Here is a 10,650-nt window from a genome sequence, read left to right as displayed (position 1 = left end):
AGAGAGAGAGAGAGAGAGAGAGAGAGAGAAAGAGAGAGAGAGAGCGCGAGAGAGAGCATGAGTGTGTGTGTGTGTGTGAGTGTGTGACACACACTCACACACACACAATTTCCATTTAGTTCATTGAGCAGATAGTAAAAGGCATATCTCACCCAGACAATGGAGTTTATTCAGAATTCTGGAGCAAAAGTGGTTTTCTTTGAAATCTGTCAGCCACCATCCAAGACCCTGGTCATAGGTTAGAATCCCCCAGGGGCTAGGATCTCAGGAGGACTTGCCCCAGATCTCAAAGCTCAGGGATTACATCTTTTCCTCAACGACTGAGCCAGTGGGGGGAGAATTGCCTTGGGAGTCTTTGTTCCTGAAGCACAGCTGTTTGGAAAAGCATGTTCTGAAAGGATCAAGTTGACTAGTGGAAATTTTCCTTCAGATGAACCAGCTCTTGCCTGTGCTTGGATTTCTGCCAACATGAAGCCATTGCTCCAGCACTTGTAACTTAGAGGTGGCTAATAAAATCATGAAGGAAAATCATAGAAGAGAATGGCAAACAAAGTCATCAAAAGGGGGGGGGGGGGGATGGGAGGAGATGATTTGACTAAGATGAAGCTCACCCTCCAGAGACCAGAATAAAAAATCTGCAGACATAGGCTGATGTCAGCAAAGACGGGAGGATTTAACTTAGGTTTAACCAACCAGTTCCTACTGGTAATTTCCTTTACTATTGTGGGAAAACTGGAATAAAAACAGTTGAGCAAAAAGTAAAGGCTGTAATTGCTACAACTGCCCAGATTACAAGAAAAGATCAGGAAACTAAAATTCCCTCTATTCGATTTATGTTTAAATTTATCAAGGGCCTGGAGAGATAGCTCAGTAGGAAAGGCACTAGCTGACAAGCCTTATATCTTGAGTTCAATCCCTAGAGCCCACTTGGGGAAAAGAGAGCACTGAGTCCCATAGGTTGCCCTCCGATTTACACACTTACACCATAGAAAATACACACACACACACACACACACACACACACACACACACACACACACACACACAGGGTAAATCAATGTATCAGTTTAAAAGCTGGAGGGTCACTTAAGAGCATACTGTTTTCACACTGACTTGGTTCATAAATGGTTTAGTGAACACACTAGTGTCTGAACTCCAGACGTCTTGATGTCAAGACTTGTCTACATTCTATCATAGACTTAAACACAATCAGACATCCTAATTGATCCTTAAGTTACGTATATATTTATATATTTAGCTATAGAGTTGGCACTCACTGGATAAATGTTACACCATCTCTATTTTTAAGCATTTTGTACATGGCTGCAAATCCAAGGTCATTTTCCCTTCTGGAACTCTTGTTTATTTTTGGAATGTATGAGCCAAATCTGTTCCATCTTTGACCTTTTGGTTCTTTCCTTTTCAGGGAAACAACTATGTATACCTTTCTTGATTTTAAACATACACATATACTTGCATGCATGGTAAACAGTTCCCAGACTTGCTTTTCTGACAAATAACTCAGTGCCCAGTGAGCTTTAAAATGTCAAACTTCTCACTGAGCACAAGACCTGTCACTGCCCATGTGTGCCTTCGACAGTACCTAAGACCTTCCAGATTGGCGTGGTTCCCAAGAGCCAGAAGGTTAAAATGTTCAACATACCTATTCAGGTCCATAGCTTCCCTACTCAAAATCCCTCCCTTTCAGTTTGTGTAAGATTTACCACTGTGCCAGGCTGAATTTCTCAGAAATTTCAATGAACCCTCACTACCTCTGCTCTCAGACAACAAGGTACCATCAAACTGGACCCTAGGCTTGCCTAGAGAAGTGCATAGCTGTTTCATGCCACCCCACAAGCAGCTCTCAAAGCCTAGTTCAAAAGGCCAGCTCCAAATAGCTTATGCCTGGAAGAAGCTAATTTCTCATGCTTATCATAGCTTTAAGAACATGCTATTTTTCTTTTACTTTTGAGATAATTAACTGAGATAATTATAACATCTCTTTCTCTTTCCTGCCTCCAAACCCTTCCCTCTATCTCTTCCCTGCTCTTTTCAAATTCATGGTCTTTTCCCTGCAATTGTTGATGCACAAATATGTGTACATATACATATACACATTTAGATTTACATATACATTTACGCACCCATATATTCATATGTATTCCTAAATTTAACCTTTTCTGTTAATATAATATAATGCTACTTACACGTATGTCTTCAGGGCTGATTATTTGGTATCAGCTAACCAATTGCTGTGCTCTTTCCTGGGAAAGATTATTACTTCCACTCTCAGCACTGTTTGGCTGCTTGTAGCTTTCTGTGTGGGGTTAAAGCCTCAGGATCTTTCTCTCACCCACTTCGGAGTATCTGCTGATGCCCTTGTTCAGCTCACATTAAGGCAGTCATGCTGGTGAGAGTGTAAGGGCGTATCTTCTGCCATTACTCACACAGTCTCTTAGCTAGAGCCTCTGGCTTTTACAATCTTTCAGTCTCCTCTTCTGAAATGACCCTTGAACCTTAGGTGTAAAAGTTGTTTTGTAGATGTATCCATCAGGACTGGGCTTTACGACACTGCATTTTGATTGGTTGTGGTTTTTTGTGATGGTCTCCATCTGTTGCAGAGAGAAGTTTCCTTCATAAGGGGTGAGGACTACATTTATCTGTGGATATAAGCACAAATTTATAGAGTGTAGTTATGGATTATGCTGGTTTAGTAAAGAGGTGTTTTTCCTCTAAGATCTGTGACGTTCTTAGCCCTGCGTGATTGGCTCGGTTCCCAGTACCAGGAATGATTCCCCTCTTACTGAGTTGGTCTCAAGTCTGCTTAGAGAGCTGTTGGTTTCTGCCCAAGTCTGTGTGCTACCACTGTGAGGCCATGTTAGTCGTTGTGGCTCACAGGCATGATAGCTGGGCAGTGCTCCTTTGGAAGCATGCATGGTGTCTTCTGGTCCATGAAAGCTGCTTCTCAGGGAGGAGGCTTTCAGATCAGTTTCAGCTCAGGGTCCTGTGGGCCTGTGTCTGAAGGACACAGTGTCTTCAGCAATAGAAGCTCACCTTCAACCTCTAGAAGTCAACCAAGGACAGTAGCAACAGTCTGTAATCAGGAGGTCTCTTAGACAACCCTGACCAACAATTTCTTTCATACCTGGTGTTGAGGTTTTCATCAGGTGGTCTTTGGCTCTTGAATGGAATATTGTCAGTTAAGATAAGATTTTTTTTTTAAAGTATTCCTTAGAAACTACATAGGGTAAGGAATTCTTTGGGCATTTGATAGACCTGAGCTCAAATCACACTGCTTGCTTACTTTGTGAGCATAAAAGCATTGTGCTTTCAGGAACCTTAATCTGGGTTCTCAGCTGTAAAGTGGGGAATGATATTAGTAAGAATATAACTTATATAAGCAAGAACAAGTCTATTTTAAAAGAGAGGAACAAAACTTCACCTGTGTATGTGGCAAAAGAAATCGAGACTGCGGAGATGACTTGGTGGACACAGTGCCAGCCATGACCACATGGGGAGCTTGATTTCTTAGCACCCATGTAAAACCTGGATGTGGTGAGACAAGCCTGTGATCCCAGCACTGGGGATGCAGAAACGTGAGTATCCCTGGGGTTTGCTGGACATGCAGTCCATATAGGAAGACACCAACAGCCACCTCTGGACTGCACGCACACACACACACACACACACACACACACACACACACACACAGAGTACATGTTTTCATTTCATAGGTATGTGGAACAAGAAGAATAAATAGCTGAGGGATATTTTAGGGAAATAGACAAGTGGGTACATTAGGGATGCCCTGGTGAGGAGTTGGTCAACATGAAACAATGTTTACCATGCTACCTCTGTGTAGAAATCTGTCCATGCTAAGTACACACCTAGGACCATGCTGCCACTTTATACCCTCTTAGACAGTCAACATAAATTAAAACTTTCCTGCATTATGACAACTTTCAAAATTACAGTGCACTGGTGTCAGGAAATTCCCATGTTGTAGTTAATCCCCAGCCTCGGTGATAGCGCCGAGGAGTTCCATGTGTGTATTGTGTGTGAATTACTCATTCAAGCTCATGTGGAGAGTTTGACTTTTATTCTTAGCAATATCTTAATCAAAGTGGCAAACTCTATGTCCAGCACAAACTGACTTTAGGATAGAGAAGGAAAACCAGTCAACTGGTCTACCACCTACTCCTAAGCTCTTATGCCTCGTATTGGGCAATGTAATTAGGAAATGATGATGTGATGGCTTGACAGGGAGCCTTGTGACAGACTGCTTGTTTTGCTTTTTAAATAGGGACAAGTAGAAACACAAAATTGAAATTATTCTACAGAGTGGGTTATGAAGGAAAACGAATCAGAAAACATTTTTTTTTTCCTAGTAGGCTGAGATTTTTGTCTAGTCTACTCAAATTGTATCAACCTCCTGATGGGCCCTCCAGTTGTAGGAAGTGGTACTAATTATTCTTAGATGAGTAAGTTGGCATCTTATTCATCCACTCACTGCGTTTATTTTCTCCTAAGTAGGTAACTTAAGACTCAGCTTAGATCCTCTCTGCCGTGCATCCTCCTCCAATCTCAGCCTTTTCCTTAACTTTCATGGCCCTTTTCTCCTTCTGTCCTGTTAACCAGGTTGGGATCTCCTTGTCCATCCCTGCTTTCTTTTTATTCAGATGACTTGCCACTGGACATTTGAATCTCTGGTGCCTATCATATTTCTGCTCTGGCTCCTTTTGCCTGGATCCCTGGTCTCAGGATCCATCCATCCCTAGTTCAGACCACTCCTTGGATACTCCTTTTCACTACGATCTCGTTCATGGTCATCTAATGCTAGATTAGTGCCTTCAGTGTTTCCTTCTGCTTCCGGGAGGTCCAAATCTAAGTCTCCTATTCAAATTCTTGTCTACATCTACATTTGTTTCCAACTTTCCTGAAATTACCCAGAAACTACTTGCCCCTTCTCTCTCTCTCTCTCTCTCTCTCTCTCTCTCTCTCNCACACACACACACACACACACACACACACTTGTATATATGTGTGATTTTTGATTGATTTTCTGTTTTGTTCGTTTTAACACAGCCTTCTCAGGCTAGTCTTGAACTTGTTAGGTTAGCCCAGGCTGTCCAACAAAAGATCCTCTTATTACAGCCCCCGCACCCAAACAAAACAGTGTTGGAATTTCAGGTATGTGTCACCACATCCCACACTTCTTTCCCTACACTTAAATTCTGTGTGACCTCAGAGTCATGTTGTTTTTATCACCAATCTATGTCCTGAAAAGTTTGTATTTATAAAAAGCCATTTATACACACAGCTCTAGTCTGCTCCCTTCACCCTCGGGCTCCTGGAAAGATCAACAATTAGTACTGGTGAGGAAGAGTTCCTGTTGTCTCAAACTTTCACTCCCAAGCCCTGCTTTTGAAAACTGTTAACTGCAGCATTTCTGACTTTGCAGTCCTTCATCACAACCTCATAGGATAGAGGTTTATACCAAATCATACAATGTGCCAGAGATGCCCTTGAGAAAGACTGAGAAAACCTACAGGATTTGTTCTTATTAGTATGTCAGCGGAATAGGAGAGGAAGAGGGTTGTTACATTCCATTATTGAATCCCATTTACCGAGGAAGAAACTGATTTACCCTAAAAATCCCTCAAGGGTAGAGGTGACAACCAGATAATCACTCTTCTGGAGGTGGGATACTCTTTTGTATGCTTGTATCCGAGCTGCGCAATTGTGGGAAATCATTAAATTCTCGCCGCATATGAGACACCGCTTCTCCAAAACAAGGACTTGAGGTGACATCCATAAAATTTAGATGCTCCTTAAACTAGAGACTGCTGTTGAAATCTAGCGGGCTCAACAGGCGCTTGCTTAGTCCTGGACCGCAAGCTCCGGCCTGCAGCCTGAGAACTAGCCGCTAGAGGGCGCGAAGAGCGCGCCGGCCCCAGCCAGGGGCTGGAGAGGGTCGAGCGCGGGATCCGCTGCTGCAAGCCCAGAGCAGCGGGGTCGGCGGGCCGCACAGGACGAGAGGACTGTCACTGTGGACACTCCTAGCTCACCGACCCGGGACACCGGCCTCTGGGGAGCGTCAGGCCTTCTCCTCTGGGCTCCACGGCTCCCGATCCCGGGTGAGCAGCGTTCGGGGAGGAGGGCGATGTCTGCGGGAACCCACCGTGGTCCCCCGGGGAACCGGGCACCTCCGTTCGCGCGTCTCTGTTGCGTCTCGGCCGCGCTGGGGATGCTCTGGTCCTCTGCGTCTCTGGCGTTCAACTTGGATGTGGACAAGCTCACTGTGTACAGTGGCCCCGAGGGCAGCTACTTCGGTTACTCACTGGACTTCTACATACCTGATGCGCGCACGTAAGTTGCTGGGTTGGGTTGGTGGCTTGGTGGCGCGCGATCCCGGGTCCTGCCTCTGTCTCTCAGAGGTCTCCGCAGCCAGGAGGAAAGGATGTCTGATATTTCAGGCAACTGCCCACTCCGGGTCGGATTCTGCTCTTTGCCTGCTACCAACATCTTTCCTCCTGGCTTATGCTAAATAGATGTGCCCATGAATCTGGGATTGGAGATGCTCCACTGGTATATAAGTTCGGATTCAAAGACAGGAGCATTATACAAAGGAGAGAGTGGGGCGGGACAGACTCAGGTCAGTTTTAAAATAAGGACCGCAGTCTGTTCCTACGGAATCTCATAGCGCCTTAGGTTGCAAACAGTTGGGATCTGCCTTCCCCATCACAGTCTCCACCTACCTCCACCTAGACAAGCAGCCTCTTCCAAAACCAGGTTTCTGGTGCTCATAGGCTTCCAAAGAGGAAATCAAGTTTGGCAGTCTTTCCACAGTAAATCTGTTTGTGCTGCCGCAGTCCGGTGGGCATGCTTCTACAGACTGGGCACACGGGTAAATGTTCCCAGAGGAGTGACTTTCTCCAATCTCTTTGCAGAGCCAGTGTCTTAGTGGGGGCACCCAAAGCCAACACTAGCCAGCCGGATATCGTAGAAGGGGGAGCTGTCTACTACTGTCCCTGGCCCTCAGAGAGGTCTGCACAGTGCAAGCAGATACCGTTTGACACCACCAGTAAGTGATGCTAACCTGTAGTGTGGCCCCTGGTTAAAAAGAACCAGAGCCATTCCTCGCGGCAATTTAGTGTTCTTTTCCCCCTCCTAATGTAAATCTGAGTGTTTGGGTGCATCTGGTAACATCCCTTTCCCTACTGTTCAGAGGTGAACACTACGGGGAGGAGGTGCTTGGGACCAGTAGAAACCTACAGGGGAGCCCACTCTAAATCCTCGTACTTGGTTGGCAGAGGCAGGCTGGTCTCTGTGAGTTCAAGGCCAGCCAGAGTTACAAAATGACCTTCACTATAGAGAATCGGGTTGGTCCTCAAATATAGAGCTGGAGACTGATAAAGGACTCGCTTCAGAGTATTTGTAATTCTCTAGTTCCCAAGTCCGGAGGTGAGACTTGCCCTGTAGTAGATCCAGACTGCAACCTGCGGTGCTTGACATTCTAACTCTTTACAGAAAGAATTTTCTTTCAAAATACTGGACATTAGATGCAAAATACTACAGGCAGAGTGTGGATGGATTCTATTCATTTCCAAAATCCCCAGACAGATGTTTCTTATTTAATTAAAGGGAAAATACTGTTTCATCTGCTGTTTTTAACTTGGATCCTAAGAAAATAATTTAAAAGTGGTGTTTTGAAAACACCATCACTCGGTGTTTTAGCTTGTAGCACCCAAATGTTAGCATTCAAATAATATATTATTAGAGAATACCCTCTTTTTTTTTTCAAAGATGCAAATATGTCAGGTCAAATGACGGTGTGATGGGCAGTAAATTAAAATTCCTTGTACATGTCATACTTTAGGACATTGTTCTTACTTTCCCTGTGGTCTTGTGGTTATCTAACTTATGCATCTAGGATTTATGTAAATGTGCATTTTCACAGAATTTCGAAAAAAATTGATTGGGTGGTATGTACTCATGACTTTAATCTGTGCCATTTCTCTTGAGAGGGACTATCAATATGGAAATCATTTTAAAGAAAAATTATGCAATCTTTACCTTGAATTATGACCCAATTAGAAAAACATTTCATAAAAACATTTTGGAATTATATTTCCATGCCCATCCATTGTCAGGCCATCTTGTTTGCTATTTTATTAAATGGCTCAGTTATTTGAAAACAGGTTTATAAGGCTTTACTTTATTTACATTCAAATTTAGCAACTGGAACTTTTAAATCGTTTGTGAATAAAACAGTGGCGCTTTGATCCTTACTGATCTCTACTTTCAGAATAAGCTCCTGGGGCCGGGGGGCGGGGTGGGGAGGCTTGGTGGTGCAGGGGGTTGCTCAGTGGGGAAAGAGCTGGCTGCAATCCACAGCTCCATGTCAAAGCTAGGCCACGGGGTGAGCCTTTAAAGCACTTTCTAGTCACCTGATCATAGCTAAAATACAGTGATCTTCAGGTTCAACGAGAGGCCCCACTTCAAGCAATAAGGCAATAGTGATCAGGAAGAATATAGCCTCAAACTCTGGCTTCCACAGATGCTACTTGGGCAAGCACATCTGCACACATGTGTGCACACATCCATATATCACACACACAAGCATACACAAAGACTGCATCTAAGGTTTGATCATATAAGCATGAAATCAATACCACTTTAATTATCCAAGCAAATAACTCTTGTAAGGTTTATTTGTGCTTATCTCTGTGTGCATCCGCTTATGTTTGGTACATATGTATGGTGTCCATGGAAGCAAGAAGAATGTGTTGGATCACATGATGTAGGGGCTGGGAACTGAACTCCCATCCTCTGGAAGAATAGCATGGTATCCCAAGTACTTAGCCCTCTCTCCAGCCACTAATCTATCTTTTTAAAAGGTAATTTAAATCCAAACTTGGAAACAGAAAGATACAAGGTATTGTACTATTTTAATTTACATTCATAAATGATGAAATGGTTGGTTTTTTTTTTTTCACCAAGTAGCACTGGCTAGTTATACAAATGAATCTAATAACTTTCTAGCGCATTCTAGAGTACATGAAATCAGCATGTAGTTAGCATTTTCTTTTAACTTTCTAAAAGAAGAATTGATATCTGTCCAGATATTTATCTCTCTGCCCAGATGAGTGTCTTTTAAAGTGCTAACTTCAGCTGATGCCATGATTCAGAAGATAAAAGCCATAGAATCCAGGTACTAAACTGGCTTTTAAATTGGCTTCTCCAGCCACTTTCCATTTAAATTACAGTAGTTAATATTTTCCAACATTTGCTCTAAAGCAATTGTTTGGGGGTCTGAGTTCACTTTTCTTTAGCAAACTATTGCCGAAAGATTGTGTTTGGATTTCCGGAATGGTCCATAGGAATACACTTAGCCCATACTGGAGTTGAACTCATATTTGCAACAGAAGAAAAAGGGACAAGCTAGGACAATTTTGGCAATTACCTAAGTAGAAAAATACTATCAAGAAAAGCCATTTTTACTTGGTAATGGTAAAGGGATGGTAAAGGGAACTGGCTTCTTTGTAGAAGAACATAACAGCATGTCTCAGCACTCAGGCATTGAACTTATGTTTTATAAATGTACACAGGATTTCTGATTTGGTGTGTGTGTGTGTGTGTGTGTGTAAGGGGTAGTAATCAAACCCTGCACTTTGCACATATTAGGCAAATGCTGTGCTATTGAGCTACATCCCCAGGCTCTAGATGTCTAGTTTTCTCTTGATAGAGGTGCATCCAATTGTTCATCAGTTATACATCAGTTATAGCTTTAATACTTTAGTACTCTCTCTCTCTCTCTGTCACTCCCTCCCTCTCTCTCTTTGTGTGTAAATGTGCATGTGTTTCTGTCTGTATGTCTGTCTCTCCCTCTCTTTCTTGGTGTGTGTGTGTGTGTGTGCACACGCTTGTGCAGGCGTGTATGTCTGGAGACCAGAGGCTGATTCTGAGTAACTTTTTCAATCTCTCCCCATCTCCTCATATTTGATTTAGCATTTCTCACTGAACACTGAGCCCCAACTTTTATCTCTCCTCCCTAGCCAGGGAGCCTCGGGGAGCCTCCTTTCAGGCCTTCATACTTATGCAGCAAGCACTTTCTTGACCAAGCCATCTCCTCAGCTCCAAGAACTTGTGATTATTCTTTCAAAAGCAGTGAGGTAGGAAAGGCTGCACAGAGTTTCAGAGAAATGAAGGCTTTGAGCTGGAAGCAATACTTCAGTGACCTACAACATAGAGCCATCTCACTGAAAAAGAAGATAGAAATCTCTGGGAAAGAAAAAAAATTCCTGTGTCAGCCAAGAGGGGGTACTGTGAGTCCAGAAACATTTTTCCCTATAGGAAATATAGGGGAGACATGGGTGCAAGCCAGAAGCCTGGAGTGCATGTGTATGCTGCTTAGTAGGTGCTGATGCTCACCCCGTCTGTCCAGTTATCCTGTTCACATGATCCAGGAGAGGAGAATAGACAGTAGCTGTGATTTATACAAAGCTGTGACAGTGAAGATGGGACTGCGAGAGCTGGCAGAGCTGCTTTCTAGTTGAGCACTGACTTTGTGAACAGAGGGGAATGCTAGAACCCAGGCTGAATTCCCGTCCCGCGGGATTCAGTTATTCATGGGTGCGAGGGGGACCG

The 10,650-nt window shown here is 43.6% G+C and overlaps 1 protein-coding gene across 1 annotated transcript in view; it reads left to right on the top strand.

Moving 5' to 3' along the window:
- Positions 1–6,009: 6,009 nt before the first annotated feature.
- The window catches only part of Itga8 (integrin subunit alpha 8), a 190,939-nt gene continuing 186,298 nt past the window's right edge, over positions 6,010–10,650 (top strand). Inside the window, exons 1-2 of the mRNA XM_021155534.2 lie at positions 6,010–6,369; positions 6,951–7,084. Coding sequence (XP_021011193.1) covers positions 6,164–6,369; positions 6,951–7,084 — 340 coding nt within the window. The 5' untranslated portion in view covers positions 6,010–6,163. The remainder of the gene's footprint in view (positions 6,370–6,950; positions 7,085–10,650) is intronic.

Source organism: Mus caroli, chromosome 2 (assembly GCF_900094665.2).
Source record: "Mus caroli chromosome 2, CAROLI_EIJ_v1.1, whole genome shotgun sequence".
NCBI classification, from domain to species: domain Eukaryota; kingdom Metazoa; phylum Chordata; class Mammalia; order Rodentia; family Muridae; genus Mus; species Mus caroli.
Note: the sequence above shows the minus strand (reverse complement) of the source record. Positions and strands in the feature narration are given on the sequence as shown.